We start from the raw sequence: 21,730 nt of genomic DNA, 5'->3' as shown, positions 1-21,730 counted from the left end.
CCATTGTATGGCGCATAGTGCAACAGTGGATGCCTGTTTATCACTGTAAGACTTCTCTTGTAAGATTTGATGAAGCCATCAGTTTAACAGTTCACTATTCTCTTCCTTTTTGCATTCATTCTCTTCTGCTACAGAGCATCAGAACTACTTTGGAATTGATGAAAATCTAGGTCCTGTTGCATTCAGCATCCGGAGAGAGAAGGTTGAAGATGCTAAGGAGAGAGAAGGATCTCAATTCAACTATCGTATAGCTTTCAGGACAAGTGAGGTACTGTTTATTGAGTATTGTTTTAATGGGGAGGAGGCGGTAAAAGAGAAGTTAACCCTTAGAACACTGGCTGTTTTCTCATGCCAGCATCGATCTGGGAATTGACTTGTAAAAGATTTTACAGATGAATACATTTGCAGGGAGGTGTGTGTTCTGGTAGCATTAATACATGTTGGAGCTGATGCCTGAAGAAAAATTTTGTTTATTTTCCTGCTTCCTGAAGTGCTCCCTTCCTTTGGTTGGGAACCATTAGAGAACAGTTGGATTGGTTGCAGGTACAGTACATATATATTCAGAGGGACCCATAAGGGGACAGATGGAGAACTAGAGAGGGCAGACATCAAATAAGGGAAGATAGGTTTGGACTGAGGTGCTTCTGGAGAATATTAGCTTTCTTTTGGCAGGAATGAAAGTTTGGGACAAAGGGGAGGGATGAGGAACTTGAAGAGGTTTACTATTCCTCAAGGTATGTTACAAGTGTATAGTTTCAAAATGCCTGTTAAAATGCTATCTCTTCAAAAGTGATGTACCATATTTGCGGTCTGGAATAAATATGGGATGCCAAATCTCCTCTTCCAAGTACGTAGTTTGTGGACGGAGAGGGAACGCTAATACCTTACTGAAGCAAAAATAGTGGATCCTGTTTGAAGTAGAAGTGGCCTTTGATTATATTGGAGGTATACTTATCAAACCTGATCAAAACTTTCACATTCAGGCTAGTTTGTATTTTTTTTCCAAACTGGTTCATTCTTCCTTTATCACAGCAATGAGTCACATGGATCCTATTTTTAGTGGTGATTTGAAAGAAAGTTTCAGGTGTATGCCATCTTTGGTTGGTCTCTGTGATAAGCAAGTGCAAACTTTCCTTTGATTCTCAGAACTTGTGCTCTTCATTATGGCAAGAAACACCTGTTAGCCACAAAATAGCAGTTCTTGATTAGAGCTGTATAAATAACTGGTACAGTGGCTGAATTGCCGGAGGAAAATGGTGGTTGACTAAAATGAAACATTTAGTTTTGGTTTGGGTTTTTTTACCTTTTGAAATAAAAGTGAACTAAAATTCAAGATGTTCTGTTTCAAAAAATGTCGAAACAAAACTTTGACATTCTGGGGTGCAATCTAGACGAGTGAGGGGCTGTCACCACTTGCCCTGCAATTTGGGGTGCCTCAAAATGCTTTGCTGCTGTAGCTCTCAACGTGGGCTTCTGACAAACAGCCTGCTAGCATGCAGGTAACACCCCCAAAGTCTGTGTATAGCCACAATACATTCCCAGTCCCAGATTTCCCACAAAAACGTGTGCTCTGCACTGTCCTGTCCTCCCCTGAACAGTCCAGATACACTAGGTCCATTGCCCCTCTAAGGGGATCAGGAGAGCATTCAGTCACAAAAACATTTAGTGTTTTGGGGATTTTTTTGTTCTGAAACAATTTAGCGAATTCAGCATGAACTTTCTAAATGTTTTAGCCAACCCAAATCTGCATTTTTTCAGTGAAAGTTTTGTCCAAAAATTTTTGCCCAGCTCTATTCCTGTTAACTGTAAGAACATAAGAATGGCCATACTGGGTCAGACCAAAGGTCCACCCAGCCCAGTATCCTGTCTACCAACAGTGGCCAATGCCAGGTGCCCCAGAGGGAGTGAACCTAACAGGTAATGATCAAGTGATCTCTCTCCTGCCATTCCTTACCCATTCTGTCTAATAGCTATTAATGGACTTAACCTCCATGAAATTATCCGGTTCTCTTTTAAACTCTGTTATGTTCCTAGCCTTCACAACCTCCTCAGGCAAGGAGTTCCACAGGTTGACTGTGTGCTGAGTGAAGAAGAACTTTCTTTTATTTGTTTTAAACCTGCTGCCCATTAATTTTATTTGGTGGCCCCTAGTTCTTATATGATGGGAACAAATAAATAACTTTTCCTTATTCACTTTCTCCGCGCCACTCATGATTTTATATACCTCTATTATATCCCCCCTTAGTCTCCTCCTTTCCAAGTTGAAAAGTCCGAGCCTCTTTAATCTCTCCTCATATGGGACCCATTCCAAACCCCTAATCATTTTAGTTGCCCTTTTCTGAACCTTTTCTAATGCCAGTATAGCCCTTTTCTGAATCTGTAATGTTCAGGTTTCCACTGTGTGTGTGTGTATAAAATATACATGTAAAAATGTGTTGTATAATACCGAGGCTTTGTCTTCACTGTTAAAAAGAACTGTATGTTTGTGCGTGTGTGTGGGGGGGGTATTTTTGTTTTTTTGTTTTTGTATTTTTTTTTATTGCAGGATAATTAATGAACACTAGCTATCCTACTGTAAAATCCTAGTAGAGACAAGGCACTGTAGTTGTTACTGTGAGATCAACACTATATTTCTGCCTGTGGCTGATCTCACCTATTCTACCTCACAGTAAGGATTTGTCTACACTTCAATTGGGAGGTGTAATAACAGCACAGGTAGGTGTACCCTCCGCTAACTTTGATCTAGATCAAAAGCTAGATCTAGTAATGATAATAGTGAAGCAATGGCCATACAAGCAGCTGCTGGGCTAGTCCTGCCTGCACAGGACCCTGGGTACATACTCAAGCAGTTGCTGCCCATGCTGCTATTGTTACTCAAGCTAGCTTTGATCTAACTAGATCAGGATATGTCTCTGTATGCGGTAGTCACATCTCCCAATCTGCAGTGTAGACATGCCCTAAAAGTACAGTGCCTTGACAACTAGGATTTTACAGCTGGATGGCTACTGCACCTTAATTATCCTGCTGTAAAAAGACTTACCTTTTTTGCATTGAAGACACAGCCTAAAGAAACAAAAGAAATCAGTTCAGGATTTGAGTACCAGCCCAAAGTTTCTATTTTGTAGTAATTTTACATTGTCTAGTGTTACTATATTTAACTTCTTTGTTTAGAAGTTGCAAGTGTCTGTTTCCTCTTTAATGTTTAAGTTGCTTCACTAACCTTTGCACTATCCTCAATGAATTAAACATAAGTGTATCTCTCTCCCCCCCATCCCCACACTTCAGAGCCTGAAGATTGTATTTTAATAGCATAGTGTTAGAATTATAAATATTCAATGAGGTTTTCCACTCTTGCTGCAGCTTACTACATTGAGAGGAGCAATATTAGAAGATGCCATACCATCTACTGCTAGACATGGCACAGCACGAGGCCTGCCTCTCAAAGAGGTACTGGAATATGTAATACCAGAGCTGAGCATTCAGTGCCTGAGGCAGGCTTCCAGCTCACCCAAAGTCTCTGAACAGCTGCTTAAACTGGACGAACAAGGGGTATGTAGTATATGATTTCTCTCTAAAGACTATCCACTTGAAAGAACATGTACCTTTTCCTTAAATCTTTTGTTGGTGTTGTAAATAAACAGGAATTTGTGATGTAATATATTTTCTCTTGAACAGCCATTTGCTCTATTTTCAAGAAGAGTTCACACACAGCTGAGTATTTTTAATGACAAAATGAGAATAGTGACAGGTAATGGTTCAATGACTCCAGAAAAATGCCTTATTGCCAGAGTTGCAACTACTTGAACAATAATTTGTTTTTCCGAGCAATATGCCTTTTTTGATTTGCAACTTGGGAAAGACCAAGTAGCCTGTAGAGAATCCCAAGAGTAAAAGAGGGAGAGAATATAGTTAGTGCTATGTTTTTAAAATTTTCACAAAAATGGTTTTCACAGATTAAAGTCCATATTTTCTATGCCCAAATATTGGATATAAACATAAAGGTTAACCAGTGTATATTTCTTAAAGACAGAGTAGGTAAAATTCTAAAGATTTATAAAATCACGATAAGCCTCTACATCTAAAACTGAAATCAAAGGCAGCTGGAAGTGCTCAGCACTTCAGAAAATCAGATGAATTATAGTTAAAAATAACATTTACTTATATCATAGTCCTATGAATCCCAGGTTAGTTTTCATATTATAACTTATAATTAACACGCTTATTCACTGTAGCAATCTTATCAGTGGAGTGAAATGTTTGATAGTCTCAATTAGAATTTCAGCTGTTTGAATTATCTAACAGGTTAACACTGCATCAGCAATGAAACAAATGTACACTTTAAATTCAGAGTGAATAATGGTGAGATTTAACAGGTTCAGTAAGGTGAACCTGCTCTGTTCAAAGACTGCCAAGCATGTTTGCTGCGTCTGAATAATTTGTGAAGGACTAGCTTGTGAATACCTTTAGTACACCTATGCAAAGAATGTTTAAGATTTTAATTTTCAATAAATGATCATTGTACATGCAAAAAAAGTGACACTCGTGTCTTAATGTTCAGTATTAATTCAGTATGAAATAGTGATTGTGTCTAACATGTTAGTGTATACAAGGCATTCTTCTGTCTTCTCTTTTAGTTGTAACAGAGCCGCTGTAGATCAATAGAGAGTTCCTAGCTATGAGAATGTCAAGCCAGTTCTGCATACCCATTTCCTCTATATTTCCCACCTCATTTGCTCTGCTAGGAGAAAAAGAATTTTTAATAAATTACCAAATATATGTTTTTAAATTGAATGTGTGTTTTGCATAATGTTTTTACTTTCTCCTTTGGTCTGTCAGAGTTCATGAAAAACTGTAAAGGAAATCAGGAGCATTCAGCCAATTTTTACTCTTAGTGCTCCTCAGGTTCTACATCTTTACAGCTATATTTTTTGTTTAAACTCAAGTGAGTTCCAGCTCATAATATCAATTATATTAATTGGCCAGAGTGGAATCACATTTGGGGCAATGTAAGGCATTTCCTTCTTTAAACAAACTGAATGGTGCATTTATAGAACTCACTGCCATCACCCACAACCATAAACCGAGACTGTAATTTGGGTGTCCATTGTGGAAGCATAAAGCAGTCAAACAAACCAAAGTTATGTTGTAATAGTTGGTGACTTTGAGATACAACACTCCTCATTTTTCCTTTTTGGTGCCTGATGTTTAGTATTGAGAATTCAGTTCTGTTGTGAAATGTGCTGTCATCAGTATGAATATATTATTTTAATATTTCTTTAATGCTTCTTATCTTGCGATAGTTACTGTGGCAAATACAGAAAGCTGTGTATAGAACTATCATGAGATCCTTTTATGATTTTAATCCTCTTAGGTGTTTAATGCATTGAGTTTATTAATCAAGCAAATAGTCTTCCATGGCAACTGAAGGTGATGGCTGGCTGTACAGCCACATTTTTTTTTTAAATGTGAACCATGGTGTAGTGGATTAATTTGGTCACCAGGGTAATAGTCATTTGAGAGACTGGTATGTAGGAAATGTTTGTTTCAAGCTTTTCCACAGTTGGAAGCCAGTGCTTGCATGTAATTGTTTCCTCTCATTTTCTACCAAAGGTTTTGTGACCAATGAAATCTAGTATGGCTTATGGAGAATAGTAATTGTTGTGGGTAAATTGTTGTTCCCATGATGACAATAGCAAAATAGATGTGAAATGAATGATTAACCTCTTTCAAGAATATAAATCTGTATTTTCCTGTTTGTTGTGAGAAACAGGCAATTAGATCAACTTCGGATTGACCATAGGTTTTATGGGAAAAGCCACCTGTTCTTCTGGAGATCAGGATGGAATATTTTTAATAATTGTACTTTTTCAGGTGATAGGTTATGGTGTATGTTCTTATTGCATGGGAATCTTTTCACCCTTCTCTGGCACAAAGGCTGGAATTTACAAAGGGGTCCAAGGGAATTAGTACTCAAATTGCTTTGAAATTCAGTTGATGTTGAGCACCCCAGTTCCCTGGGTTCCTCTGAACATCGCAGCCAAAAAGTTGAACTGTGCAGGATAGAGATCCTGAAGTTGTCATCTAAGCATTCCCTTAATAAATGGAGTGTGATCTGCTTCTCATCAAGCATAACTATACTGATGTTTATTCAGTTGTGAAATTCTGGCCCAATAGAAGTCAAGGGACGTTTTGCTACATTCTTTGTCACGAGATGCATAGAATCTGATTCTTTCCAGAGTTTTTAAAAAATATCCATGAGTTTTTGAAATTTGAGGATTTTTGTATGTGGTGGGTGCCTGTGATAATTAAGCCAATTCTACTGATCATCTTGAGTGCTGCCAAGTTGAACACTAGGCTGCATGAGAGACAAACAGTGCAGGAGCTCAGAAAAGCAGTGACATCATGATGGCACAAAAGATCAGTTTTGTAAACTGGCAGTGGGAGATTTTATTCCTCCAGGAGTGATGAGGAGTTTTTCTTTATTAAAAAAAAACCCAAAAAACAGCACACAAACCACATAGTTTAACTCTTCATAACTGCTCAGTCATTTAGTACCAGCACGGCTATTGCTAAAATGGGAAGATAAAGGTAATTTGAGGTTTAAAGTCACTCTCATGACACTTGATTCTTTTTGCAATATTTTCATTGCTTGCCTTTTTTTTACCATTTGTAGCTCATGACTTTTCCTACCAGTTGTCATGATAAAACATGAGCGTGATACCACACCCATGAATGCCTAATGTGAAGTAGATTTTTGTCACCCGAGTGTGCTTTGACAGGAAGAGTATTATTTACTCTTTATTCTACAGACCTAGACAGTAGTCCTGAATTTTGATTAAGGAAGTACTTTAGAACTTGATAGTAAATGTGAAAGGTGTGTATGGATAAATGTCTTAAGGGAATCTGGCGTGACTGATGATCTCTGTCAGTTTGTGAAGCTCTAATAGCTGGTAGAAAGACTAACAGGACTAATCCACTCATATGGGAGTTTCCTATTTGTTGTCTCATGAATCCAGCTCAAAAAATAAGTCAATACTTTTCTCAAGAAAATAATCCCATCTAATCTAACAATGTTTTAGTATTGATATTTTAACAACATTCAATTGCAGTCTGATTTTTAGTTTACAGTACACTGTGCATATAACAGATATCTCTCCATGTGAAGATGGTCAGAAAATAGAAAATTACTTTTTTGCAAAAGACACATATGAGGAAAAAAATTTATTGATGCATATAAACAATTAATCTTGTGAAAACCTATTTACAGTACTCATTTGAAGCATGTCTTTTAAATGGCTGTTCTCATATAATTAGAAAGGTGGAATGGGGAAGCACTTGACGTACAGGGGACCAACTAGCTGAAGTTTAAAAGCTAAAAGTATTTGAAAATAGATAAAGCCCTGCACGGATACAAAAAGGTGTATCTGCATCTGAGCCGCAAAAATTGTCTGTGGATATCTGCAGATTTGCAGGGCTCTAAACAGCTCCACGGTAGGGTTGCCAACCCTCCTGGTTTTGCCAGGAGATTCCTGGAATTGGGCTCTATCTCCCAGAGGCTACAGAAGCCAAAGTGGGAGATTTTAGGCCACTAAAAGTCCAGCGGCACAGCAGGGCTAAGGCAGGCTCCTTACCTGCCCTCACTCCGCGCCGCTCCTGGAAGCAGCAGGCACGTCTTTGTGGCCGCTGGGAGGGGGGCCAGGGAATCTCCACGCGCTGCCCCTGCCCTGAGCGCCAATTCCACAGCTCCCATTGGCCAGAAACTGCGGCCAATGGGAGCTGCGGGTGCGGTACCTGCAGGCACGGGCAGCGCGCAGAGCCCCCTGGGGCAGCAGGGATGTGCTGGCCGCTTCCGGGAGTAGCGCTGGGCCAGGGCAGGCAAGGAGCTTGCCTTAGCCCTGCTGTGCCACTGACCGGGAGCCGCCTGAGGTAAGCACCGCCCAGTCGGAGCCCGCACCCCAAACACCCAGCCTCGAGCCTCCCTCCCGGTGCCAGCACCCCAACCCCCTTCCGCACCCCAATTCCCTTCCCCAGTCCTGAGCCCCCTCCCTCACTCAAACTCCCTCCCATAGCCTGTACCCCGCACTCCCTCTTGCACCCGAAGCCCCTGCCCCAGGCTCAGCCCTGAGCCGTCTTCCACACTTTGAACCCCTCGGCCCCAGCTCAGAGCCCGCACCCCCACCCCCTGCTCCAGTCCAGTGAAAGTGAGTGAGGGTGGGGGAGAGTGAGCGATGGAGGGAGGGGGGATGGAGTGAGCGGGGCGGGGCCTCGGTGAAGGGGTGGGGCAGCAGGGCAAGGGTGTTTGTGTGATTAGAGGGTTGGCAACCCTATCCACAGGTCACTGCGCAGCAGGGACACAGGGCTGTGTCAAGCCCCCAACCCCACTTTTCCCCAGAGACATCCTGTCCTGCCACCTGCTCCACCCCTGCCATACCACCTTCCCCACTCTGGGCAGGGAGGCTACAATTCTGGGTCCTTCTATGCAGTTATGGCTGCTCTAATACATGTAGCCATTACTGCTTGCTCGTTTAAAGAACTACCCCACCTTCAAAATGGCGCTTGGCTCACTCCCTTCTGGGAGTTGTAGTTTACCTCCTCCCTCTGAGCAAGGTGGAGACTAAAATTCGTAGAATGCCCAACTCCCAGAATGCTGCTGCGTGATTCAGAGAGCCGAATTGGAGCCTGCAGGCTGGGTGACAGCCACTCTGTTTGGGTGAGTGTGGGCTGCAGAGCCCTGAGCGGATACCAAATTTGTATCCACATCCACGCTGCAATCCTCAAAAATAGTCTACGGATACAAAGCAGATATCTGTGCATTTGCAAGGCTCTAAAAATAGATTCCTCGCTGTGTTCCCAGACTGTGAAAGAAGACAGTTGTGCAGCCAGTGCCAATTAAAGATATAAAATTGTAGAGCATGCAATACTGGACACTTCTATATATAATAGATAGCGAAGTCAAAAGTCAAGGATTTATCAACATATTCTGTCTGTGCTTGAATGCTGACTGTCGACTTTGCTAAATATAGTTTTCTTTGTTATCTTTGGCATCAGAAATTTTCCTCACTTTCTCAAATATTTTATTTGATCGTATTTATTAAATAATCCTTTCCTGCTGTTGCAGAAATAAAATAGTAGTTTTAATAGTTACTTTTTTTGTTTTTGTTTTACTGCTTACCATGTTTTGCCATTTGTAATTTTACTTTTCTTATTTCAGCTGAGTTTTCAGCACAAGATTGGGGTCCTTTATTGCAAAGCGGGTCAAAGCACAGAGGAAGAGATGTATAACAATGAGACAGCAGGGCCTGCTTTTGAAGAGTTCCTGGATCTTCTGGGCCAGAGAGTACGGCTAAAAGGGTTTAGTAAATACAGAGCTCAGCTAGACAATAAAAGTAAGTTGTAATTCTAACATGTGGGAGAAGTCTATAATTCTCCAAAGGTAAGCACCTTTTAAAATTCTGGCTCTTGTTCTATGCACCTGGTCTTGGGAGTTAACTAGCAAGATTATATTATAATTTAAATTCCCATAGATGCTATATACAGCATACCTTAAATTTGAAAGGTTAACACTCCTTACTGTGACACAATTAGAGAAACCTTTGGTGCTTCAATCTTCTCTTGCTTTGTCGTAGTATCTTTGTGACTAAATTTATACCTATGTTATGTTTGCAATTATGAAAAAAGAACTATGTTAATATCATTGACTCACATTTTACCATCTTGGTTCTTAGTCTGAAAAGGAAAAGTGAAAGTTTCTATATTGTTGAAGATGAAGTGATGGAAAAGGGACAGTTTTCCTCATTTGATGTAGGATTTTGTGAATTAATGTTCATACTTTGAAGAAAAACCCAGTATTGTCAACAAGACAAACATTTTGCTGTTCTTCATGTAACATCCAAACACATACCTGATTGCTGTGGTGTTTCTGTGGTTTGACATTTGTTTCTAGCTCTTCAGTTTCATTCTCTATAGATCGCTATAGGTCAACAGTGCAAAAGGATTAGAAATTTATTGCATATATTTAGTTTCTGATAAGTTTCTTTTGTTGCTGTTGATATGTTTGAAATATGGATATCAACCTAGTCTGTGTACAATGGACATGACAGTTCACTCTGCTGAAGCTCACATTGTTGGCGCATTGCTGTTAACACGTTCTGGCTGGCTCCGTGCAATCAATTTATAACTATGAACACCTCAATTTGAGTTAGTCAAGATGGTGTATGGTCAACAGAACTCATCTCTTTTTGTTTGAAGTGGTTTTGATATCTTTTTAACATGAGATTCACGTGATTTGGTGAAATGCAGAGTAGATCTCTCTACTGCTTACGTTTATTTAATGCTTCATACTGCTTGGGTTTACTTATTTCTGCTATAATCTACCAAGTGTTAACTTTCAGCCAACCTGACTGTTGAAGTTGGCATGGCCTGCAAACAGATACTGGAATTTACCAAAATACTATAGATGACATAACTGGAGCATTTTTCATTAGCATAGTGTATCTTTTTGAAATAATACTATTGTTACTGCTAGATTTGCAAGGCCGCCACATTCCTTTGGGATTTGCCAGGATAATGTTAATACAAATCTGTTCTTGATAATGGCATGGTTAGTACATTCTGTTTCAGTGAAAAATATTATCCATTTCTTTCGTTTGACGTTAACATATAGAAATATTGTTAGTGTATATATATATATATATACTGGTTAACAATACTTTGATCTGGCTTAAATCTTCTGGGATCAGTACACACATTAGGGAAAAAATGACCAAATGATCTTTTGGATGTTCCACAAGGAGAGTGTGACTGAAAATCATCAGGCACAGTCTACATATCAAAATATATGCTGATACGATGTCATCAAATTTAGTGCCTGCAATTTTCTCAGCGCACACTTACCATGATTTGCTGTGAAAGCAAACAGCTGATACATTTTGCCCCACGGAGTTTAGTAACATAATTCGGGTATGCTACTAACTGCTGTATGTTGTTGAAGATGATAGTGCAGAAAATATGCTATCATATGTTATGTTGCTGTCTGAAAGGGAGTGAAATCAAGATGACTGACAAAAGTTGTCTCTGGTTTTATGGTGAATATATAACTCTGGCTTCAGTAGACCGTTGTCTATTTGTGTAATCATATAATTCTTTTTTGCTGAAAACCATAGTGAATGTCACAGAAGTGCCAAGCTTACAGTTAGAATAAACTAATCTTTCCATATTCTACAGACTAAGAGTTTAAAATGCTCTATGATGGCCTGCCTTTTTTTCTATTAGCCACTTTTTCAGTACAGTAACTCCTCGCTTAATGTTGTAATTATGTTCCTGAAAAAATGCTACTTTAAGTGAAATGATGTTAAGGGAATCCAATTTCCCCATAAGAATTAATGTAAATGGGTCGGGGGTTAGGTTCCAGGGAAATTTTTTTCACCTTTGGTTGAGGTGGTGAAGTTAGAGGGTGGGATATTTCCCAAGGGATGCCTTACTGCTAAATGATGAACTGTCACTCGGTTGAGCCCACAAGGGTTAACACAGTGTTGTTAATGTAGCCTCACACTCTACAAGGCAGCACAAATGGAGGGTGGGGAGACAGCATGGCAGAGAGACAGACCCACACTGTGTGTGTGTGTGTGAGAGAGAGAGAGACATGCATTGCCCCTTTAAGTACGCTGACCCAACTCTAAGTACATTGCCTTTTTAAGTAGATCAGCAAGTTGAGACAGCAGCTGCTGCCAGCAAGCTCCCTCAGTCCTGAGCCCTGTCCTGTGTCCCCCTGCTGCTCTGTGGAGATGGCCCGTTGAGGTAAAGGAGTGAGGGGGAGGAGGATACCCTGACATTAGCACCCCTGTTTCTGCCCCACCTCCCCGCCTTGCACAGCAAGCAGGAGGCTTCTGGGAGCAGCTCCAAGGCAGAGGGCAGGAGCAGCACATGGCATTGGGGGGAGGGACAGCTGAACTGCCTGGCAATTGATAGCCTGCTGGGCGGCTGCTGCACAGGGAACTTAGGGGAGCAGGGAGCTGATGGGTGGGCTGCCAGTCCACCCTGGTTCCAAGCCCCCACCAGCTAGCTGCAACGGGTTGCTCTTCCTGCAAGCACCAGACAAAGCAGGCGGCTGCCAAACAACGTTATAAGGGAGCATTGCTCCACTTTAAATGAGTATGTTCCCTAATTGATCAGCAACGTAATAACGAAACAATGTTAACTGGGACAACTTTAAGTGAGGAGTTTCAGAGTAGCAGCCGTGTTAGTCTGTATTCGCAAAAAGAAAAGGAGTATTTGTGGCACCTTAGAGACTAACAAATTTATTTGAGCATAAGCTTTCGTGAGCTGTAGGTCACAAAAGCTTATGCTCAAATAAATTTGTTAGTCTCTAAGGTGCCACAAGTATTCCTTTTCTTTTTAAGTGAGGAGTTACTGTACTTCCTGTACCAGGCATAATGGTACCATAATATTTGCTGTTGATGTTTTACATTTTCATTTTTATAGTGCTGTAACTAATTAAACTGATTCCTTTCTTCCATTCCTCAGAAGTTTATAAATAAATTAATGTGACCTTTTCACTAGAGGATTATTTATCCTTCAATCGATCTGTTTCACAGTTTTCACTGTCTACCGGTTTTTATCATACACATTATTCTGATGAGTGTAACTGGATGTATCTGGACCATTCCATGCAGATCTGCAGCATATATTAAATGCAAAAATATACATCAATGCAACATAAAAATCATACAATTTGAAATTTCAAAACCAGGAAATGGAAAAAATTAAGGCAGCATTTCTAATTCTGCCACATTGCATACCCCGTATGTTTCATGATGTGTTTTATAACATAAATAGTAATATCATAGGCTACATGCTTACACAGAAAAACAATAGTGAAAATACTATGTGCAACAGAGTCACGTTAACATTGTTCTTGGAACTTTCTTTTTCACATCTTGAATTTTTCATTACTTTTAATTATGTAACCTTAAAGTGGCAGTAACAAAGCTTTTTACATTTTATTTCCTTATATTCCTTAAAAGGAAGTGAAGGTGGAAGAAATTGCTCTAGTGTTGAAGTTCATATCTCACTGAAGTGAACTGGGGGTCTTGCTTTTGTTGCTGCCATTGTTTGGATGAAGACGCTTTTCTGTTTTTTCTCCTCTCTCTCTGATGGGAGCCCTGCATGTCGAGCTGGGGTGCCCCCATTGGCCTAGTGCGGGGTTGGTACACCCCGTCACCCTGTGGTCGGGTTTCCCCGTTAAGTGGCTGATTTCTGCCCAGTTGGTCTCGGCCCCTGACGGGGTCATGTAAACAACTAGTCTGTGGTCTCAGGGCAGACGCAACAAACTGCCTGAAGCCCTGCAGCCTCCTGGCTGGGGCAGGCACTAGTACTTAGCAGCAGTCAGACTGCAGCCCCTGGGCGGAGCAAACACACAGTCTAGAAGCCTGCCACCTCCTGGCTGAGGCAAGCAGTAGTACTTGGGGAATAGCAGCAAGCAGGCTGCAGCCATTGGGCAGGGCAAGGTAGGGCAAACAGTCTAGAGTTCTGCAGTCTCCTGGCTGGGGCAGCAGTGGCACTTGGTGAATTAGCCCCCTGGGCTGGGCAAAACGTCAATCTCTATGGCCCCTGGGTGAGGCGGAACAAACAAACAGTCTATAGACCTTACTTCCCTCTGGGCTGAGACATAGAGCAGGTAGCAGCCTCCTCAGCAGGCAGTGGCTTGGCTTCCCTGGCAGTCTCTGCCATCAGTGAGTCACCTGGAGCGTAGTCCAGGTGTTCTGGCTCTACTGCCAGGAGCTGGCAGTGTACATCTTTCCTCCTCTGTCGCCCGCCCGACTGAGCTGGGCTGCCTCCTTTTATTTGGTTTCTCCATCTGGACTGAAATTTTGCCCTACCACAGAACCTGATACCATACTAATGTGAAGAAGTAGAAGAATTCTTTTGCTGACTCTGCCTCAAAGAATTATTTCACAAGAAAGACACAACCACCCACAACTACCATATTTCTATTGACAGTCATAAGCAAAAAGAATCATCTGACTGGTCACCCACCAGTGAACAAAACCGCAAATTTGATCATTACATCGGGGTGAAAGTCAGCCGGTATGGGTTAGTACAGCATACTGTTAAGAAGCCGGTACCGTCCAGCGTGCAGCAGATGTTAAAGCGCTGCCGTCACTTTAACATCACTACCCCTTTTGCCTCCCACCCCCAGCCCACTCTGCAGCAGCGGACCTGCCGGTAGGGGCCTACAGGCAGGGCCACAAATGTGGGGGTGCAAAAGGGGCAGCTGCCACAGGGCTGGCAATTTAAAAGATCCTGGGGCTCCCAGCCACTGCCACCCCTACCAGCAGCAGCCAGAGCCCCAGGCCCTTTTAAATTGCCGCCGGAGCCCTTGGCGGTGTGGGCCAGGCAGTGCAGATGGGCTGGTGGGGGATGCTGACCTCAATCTCCGCCCCTTCCATCCAAAGCCCCACCCCTTTCTGGGGCCCGGAGCCAGCCCCCGTACCGGTAAGAGATTAATATTACTTTCACCCCTGCATTACATTGATTGCCTCAGGAAAAAAAATTGACAGTGAAATCCTTAACAAATAACGCATCCACCACAATCTCTCCACTGCTGAAGGGACAGTTATACAATCCCTGAAATCCAACCACCAAATAGTTGTCAAACAAATTGGGTGCCATCGTAGTCCTTGACTGTGATGGCTACATCAATGAAGCCAACCGACATATCTCTGACACGACCTATTATAAAGAACTGAACAAAGACCTTACACCACAATTCACAGAGAAATTTAAGGATATCCTTAAATTCTTCCCTAAACAACTCCAAGAGCAACTCTACTTCCTCATCCCCCACATACCCACTGGAAGGACCTTCTATATGCTTCCCAAGATACACAGACAAGGGAACCCAGGCAGACCCATCATATTTGGCCAGGGACTCTTACTGAAGGAGTATCAGAACTCCAAAAAACCATCCTCAAACCACTCACTGAACAAGGGGGAAATTTCCTCCAGGATGCAACAGACTTCCTCCAGAAACTCTGCAACATCAACAAACTCCCTCAGAACACCATCTTTGCTACCGTGGATATCACCTCTCAATGCACCAACATCCCTCACCATGATGGAATCACTGCCTACCTCATTTATCTACAAGACAATGGATGCTCAGATTTGCATCCCAAATGCATCGCCAAACTCATCCATTTCATCTGTATCCATAATAGCGTTATATTCAACAACAAATACTGTCCAAACCTTGGGAACAGTTGTGATTACTAGGATGGCTCCCCAATATGCCAATGTCTTCCTGGTCCACTTTGAGGAAGAACTTTCTGGAAAAATGCAGATATAGATATATAGATATACATACAGTTCTATAGATATATAGAACTGATATACCTGAGGCATGTTGTTTTTCATTTTATGGACAGATGACCTAAACTCCCTCAGATTTCCGCCACAATGTCAACAACCACCATCCATCCATCAAACTCATTCTAGAACACTCCTATGCCAGCATCAATTTCCTGAACACCCCTATCAGCTTCCACAATGAAATCCTACAGTCCACTATGTGCAAGAAACCCATTTTGACATTTCCCAGAGTACAATCTGGACTGCTGAATAGCGGTCTCCCGTCAGTTCTCCAACCTGGGATACCTTTTACACTGCTTTACTGGTGTACAGCCACTCCTGGCCAGTTAACACACAGCTTCCAGCCTGTAACTTGCTTCCAGCTGCACAGTATTGAGTCCTACTAGTTAGCCACTCATGAATTGCACTGCAGAAGAACACCAGCAGATTCTCTAGTCCCAGACTTCCCCACAGAAATGTGTGTTGCATTGCCCAACACCTTTTTGAATAATGCAAGCTCATATAAAGTCTGTCATCTCATCAATGGAAAATGATATACATCAACTTTATTATCCCAAATGGAGTTTCCCCACACACTTATTAGATAAAACAGTGAAACAAGTTTATTGACTACAGAAAGAAAAGAGATTTTAAGTGACTACAAGTGATGAGGCATAAAGGTCAGATTGATTACAAAAGAAATAAAAGATAAATTGCAAGCTAAATGCCTAACGTAACAAGCTAAGTGAACTTAAAACCAGAAAGATTTCTCTCCGTTAGCTTACAGCTGTTAGTACTGGCTGAAAAACCTCCCAGCCAGGACTCCCTCCACCCCATTCCCGTGCCCAACGTCAGTTCTTTGAGAGTCGTTGATGTCATGAGCAGAGATGGAGGAGGAGAGTGAGGTCAAACACTTTTTCTCCCCTCGTTTTATAATTCAATTTCTTGTGCTAGAAACATCTCTGCTGAGTCATGGTGACAAACAGTTTCTCATGGACATGTTTGACCAGTCCTTGTGATGAAATGTAAATTTCTTGTTCACGCCTTCCCCCTGTCAGACAATGGTCATTTGACTAAGAAATAGCTCACTTGACTTTGTTTATACCTGTCTGGGAGTGCTGTTACCCAGGGTTATTTGAACTATGGTAACTTGTCTCCGTTTTCCAGGAAATAAATCAGTGGGGGACACAGCAGCACTTCTTTCTGATAAATAATTGGTACACACGAATGCTTCCACGCAGAAATCCTTGTTTTTATTGAATACAAAGCACACATCAAAAATAGCAATAGTCTAGATCACCCCAAATAGATAGTTACCCAGAGTCAGAGGTGGTGTCAAGTGGCAGCAGCAGTTCTCCAGTGCCCAGCCTTCCTCCTAGCTGCTGGGAAGATTTATGAGCAAGCAGACACAGACATCAAAAAAAAAAAAAAAAAAAATCTAAACTTCTCCAAAGTGTGCTCTCACTAAACTCTTTATAGGTTTCTTCAAACAAAGCATGTAACTCATAATGGCCCCTAATAGGCTAACAGTTTCCCTAGAAATAGCAAATAATAATTCATTGTTCTACTTTCCAGCAAAGTAACTTCAGCAAGAAATTTAAAGACACAGGTGCCCAGACCAAGGTCACCTATCCACACTCCCTTTCATTTTCATGAATCTGTTATTTCACTGTATCTATCCTTGTTAGTAACGCTGCAGCTATTGTTTTTGTTCTGTCTGCCAAGCCAAGGCCAGATTCTTTCTTGCTACATGGTGTCCTCACTTCCAGTTTATGGTGGCTAAGTGCACAAGATGGCTGTGGGTTATGTCAAGTCCAATTCTCTTGTAACGGTGCCAGTGTGTCTTTGTCTCTGAAGAACGGGTTTGGGACTGCCTTTCTAATTCTGGAACATGATACAGCAATATTATACATAGAAACTTATAACTTTACATACAATGTTGATACACACATTTTACCAGGACAATTATGAGCACGTTGTGAGTTTTCAAATGTCACCTCACCAAGGCATACTTTTGTACAAAATTTATCATAGTCTTATAAAAGAGGTGAACATAATGATGTAGACTGTCACACCCATAGATCACCACACTTAGCTCCACAGATCCAGCAACCACACCAGATGCATGAAGAAATCTGTGACCCACCAGCCAGGCATTCAGATACCACGGAATATGCTCCAAAGAGAGTGTCTGGGATACGTACCTTAAAACGGTTTAAACAGTTTTCACTGAACAAATACACTCCACCAGCGAAGTAGATTGCATTATGGAACAGGCCATCCTAATTCCCTGAGAGAACCTGCTTCAATACAGAAAAACAAACAAAAAATACTGACAGCACGCTCCTATTTGACACCTCCCATTCCACACTGGAACCCACATGGGGTGGTATCAAACAATTACAACCTATACATGATGGGGGACCACATCCTGAAAGGAATCTTTTCCCCAAGCCCCTCTTTTGGCCTTCAAACAACTCTCCAAGCTTTATCAGAAACAAGCTTCCTGCAACCAGGACACACCAACTCAAAGTGGCACCAGACCCTGCAGAACAGATGCAAAATGTGCAGACATATCTCCATTGCTATGATGATCAACACCTCCCACAATACACCTTTCAAGATCCCTGGTTCCTACACTTGTCTGTCACAACACATGGAGTACCTTATCCAGCGCACCAAATGCCTCAACAGCAAATTTGTGGGAGAAATCAGACAATCACTATACTCTCAAATGAACTCTCACAGAAAAATTAGACAGTTACACCCTGTCACCTATGGGCAATGTTTTTCATAAAACGAGCACTCCATATCTGACTTCTGTCCTCATCCTCAAAGATGACCTGCACCATACCTTCAAAAGACAAGCCTGGGAGTTTAAATTCATAACTCTGCTAGACATCAAAAATCATGCACTCAAGAAATACTTATTTTATGTATTCTGTAACCCACTAATTGTCCTTTTTCCTATGACTGCAGAGATGTTAATTGCCCAGTTCATTTTGAATGGTTTCTTGTAATGTGTTAAATACTTATGCTGAAGAATCTGTTCCATCTTGTATTTAGTTGTGTTGCTCTGATGCTTTCCCAAACCTGAAGAAGAGCTTTGTGGATCTCAAAAGCTGGTCTCTCACCAACAGAAATTGGTCCAATCGAGATATTACCTCAGCTGCCTTGTCTCTCTCATTGTAAAGTAAAGTTAAAGAAGAGGGATACAATTGGTTAATTTGCTACTACAGTAATGATTCTGAGACCCAAGATGTATTACAAAATGTTGCAAATTAAAAGCCATGATCTTCAATCTCAAACTGTACTTTGATTCATTTTACATCTGTAACTTACCATATATACTCGTTCATAAGCCAAATATTTTTGGTAAAAAAGTGACGCATCAAAGAGTGGGGGTTGGCTTATAAACGGGTCCACACCAAAATTTGATTTTAAACTCTATGAAATCATTTAATTGAATATCTAATACGTTGTCGTTTTGTTTACCTGGAGCGTCTGCAGGCATGGAGCCCCTCAGTTCCCCGTGGGAACAGCGAACTGCAGCCACGGGGAGGTGAGGGGCTCCATGCCTGCAGACGCTCCAGGTAAACAAAACGTCCCAGCCTGCCAGTAGCTTACCCTGGGAGGCCGGGAGCCAAAGTTTGCTGACCCATTTATTGATGTCAATACTGCAGCCTTTTAAAGTTGCAAAGGCTTTGGTTAGTGGACTAGATTGGCTTGGAAGGAATACTAAAAGAGCAGTGCTGCAGATCTGCATGACATTTGACCCATGCATTTCACAAAATGCTATGCCTTACAAGCCAATCAGAAAAATACAGTGAACGATAGTACTGTAGCACTGGTGTCAGTCCACTACTGTGTAATTTGATCTCTTCATGTATTTCTACCAATGGACCTCATAAGTCTCGAGCCAATATGAAAATATAATGTGCAGAATCAATGGAATCTCTAATAAAATTGAAATAGCCTGTTATCCCCACAGACATGCCAATCTACAGGGCTGCTTTGAAATAAAGAACAATAATAATTTGACAGTGATAACGCAGGTGACATTCCTATATAAAGTCCTACAAAAGCTATGAGTACAATAATCTATTTTCATACTAGTATTTAAAGTGAATGGTGAAATCAAAAGAAAAAGGTCTGCTTATCATGCAGTGTTCAAACTTAAAGTTGTTGAATATGCAGAAGCAAACAATAATTACGCCACTGTTCGTGAATTCTGTATCAATGAGAAGCAAGTAAGAGAATGGTAAAAAAAATAAAACAACACTAAAAAATATTCCAAGAAACAACAAAAAATGTCCAATGTGGTACGCTTCGTTTCCTGAGCTGGAGAAAGATCTCAATAATTGGGTTGTTGAATGTTGACAAAATGGGTACATTGTCACTAGAACTGGAATTTGTCTGAATGCTCTGCAAATGTCAAAAGATAACAAATACAAGTCAGTAAAGCCATCAATGTTTGTCGCATCAGCGGGTTGGTGTACTCGCTTCATGAACAGTCATAGTCTCTGTCTTCGTCAACGAACAAAGATAGCGCAAAAGCTGCTGAGAGATCTGGAAGAAAAGAATCGAACCTTTCCAAAGATTTATTATAAAATATCAAAAGGAATATGCATTTGAACTGTCACAAATAGGAAATATGAATGAAACATCGATGACATTCAATCTCCGAAGCAACAGAACGGAAAACAGTTTTAATTGAAACCACTGGCCATGGAAAAAATCCATTTTACGGTGGTTTTATAGTGTTTGGCAAATGGATCAAAGCTCCCTCCTGTTGTTTTTAAAAGAAAAACCCTGCCTAAAAATATGAAATTTCCTGCTGGTGTCATCGTACGTGCACACAAAAAGGGATGGATGGATGGATGAAAGTGGGACTATTGAATGTCTGGAAAAAATGTGGAACAAGAGACCAGGAGCGCTTTTCAAGAAACCTGCTATGCTCGTTTGGGACATGTTCAGGGCACACAAGACAGATGAAGTGAAAAATTGTGGCCAAAAATATGAAAACTACTTTGGCTGTAATACCTGGAGGCTTAACTTCAGTTCTACAACCACTTGATGTCTGCCTGAGCAAACCCTTTAAAGAGAGGCTACACAAAATGTGGTCTGAATGGATGTGCTCAGGCATGGAGAAGTTGACAAAAGGTGGGAATCTTATGAAGCCCGATATAAGTCTGGCCGCCCAGTGGATAAAGGGTGTGTGGGTGTCCATTCCCTCGGAAATGATAGAAAAATCATTTAGGAAATGCTGTATCAGCAATGCACTTGATGGGTCAGAAGATGATGCCATATTTGATGGTGACACAACAGAGGCTGATGATGAGAAGGAATCTGAGTCTGAAGATGACGCTGCTGACATTTACGATGACAATGCAGGTGCAGCTGTGACTGAAGCAGAGTTTAATGAACTGTTTGGTGGATCAGACTGATTCAGACTTTGAAGGATTTTAAGACTTTTTAAAGTCTCATATTGTTCTAAGTTACTTGTTTCAAATATCCATTTACTGATTTTAAATATTGACTGTAATTTTGAAAGTGAATACATATTTGTTCAGTTATTATAACAGGTTTTTTGTTATTACATTGAAATAATTCTAGCAAAACTTTTGAGTGTTTCTTGTGATGCCAGCTTTTAAAATATAGCAGGGGTTGGCAAACTTTGGCTCCCAGCCCTTCAGGGTAAGCTGCTGGCGGGTCGGGATGTTTTGTTTACTTGGGGCATCTGCAAGCACAGAGCCCCTCAGCTCGCAGTGGCTATGGTTTGCCATTCCCAGCCAATGGGAGCTGCAGGAAGTGGCGCCACTTGGCTGGGAACGGCAAACCGCGGCCACTGGGAGCTGAGGAGCTCCATGCCTGTGAATGCTCCAGGTAAACAAAAGGTCCCGACCCGCCAGCGGCTTACCCTGATGGGCTGGGAGCCAAAGTTTGCCAACCCCTGAAATATAGGGTTGGCTTATGAAAGAGTCATACAGTTTTTACTATTTTTACTTATCCATCTTGAGGGTGGGGGTCGGCTTACAAATGAATGGGCGAATGAACGAGTATATACGGTAGTTATAATTGTGAGTTTTCATAATGTACCATGAAATAGAATGTAGTTTTGTTTTTAAAGTCTCAATTGCAGCATTTGTCAAGTATGATAGATAGAAAAATGCTGTCAATATGTACTGTAGATTAATGTAGGGCATAGCCAAGTGCCAGTTAAGGAGTTTGTTCTATAAATTTAAAACTGTGAAGTATTTGTAAGTACAATCTATGATTGTTGTTGTTATTTAGGGGAAAGTACTGCGTGGGCCATGGTTTGTATGTTGAAAAATGAAATGTTTGACCACGTTGTCAAAAAAATAGGAATACATTTTGAACC

The 21,730-nt window shown here is 41.3% G+C and overlaps 1 protein-coding gene across 3 annotated transcripts in view; it reads left to right on the top strand.

Moving 5' to 3' along the window:
• The window catches only part of SIPA1L2 (signal induced proliferation associated 1 like 2), a 235,821-nt gene that overhangs the window by 116,548 nt on the left and 97,543 nt on the right, over positions 1-21,730 (top strand). For all 3 annotated transcript variants that reach the window (XM_043543298.1, XM_043543299.1, XM_043543300.1), the window contains 3 exons: positions 135-268; positions 3,361-3,549; positions 9,212-9,386. In XM_043543298.1, the coding sequence (XP_043399233.1) occupies positions 135-268; positions 3,361-3,549; positions 9,212-9,386 (498 nt within the window). The remainder of the gene's footprint in view (positions 1-134; positions 269-3,360; positions 3,550-9,211; positions 9,387-21,730) is intronic.

Source organism: Chelonia mydas, chromosome 3, assembly GCF_015237465.2.
Source record: "Chelonia mydas isolate rCheMyd1 chromosome 3, rCheMyd1.pri.v2, whole genome shotgun sequence".
Lineage (NCBI taxonomy): Eukaryota > Metazoa > Chordata > Testudines > Cheloniidae > Chelonia > Chelonia mydas.
The sequence above is the reverse complement of the archived record's forward strand: the minus strand, read 5'-3'. Positions and strand labels throughout refer to the sequence as shown.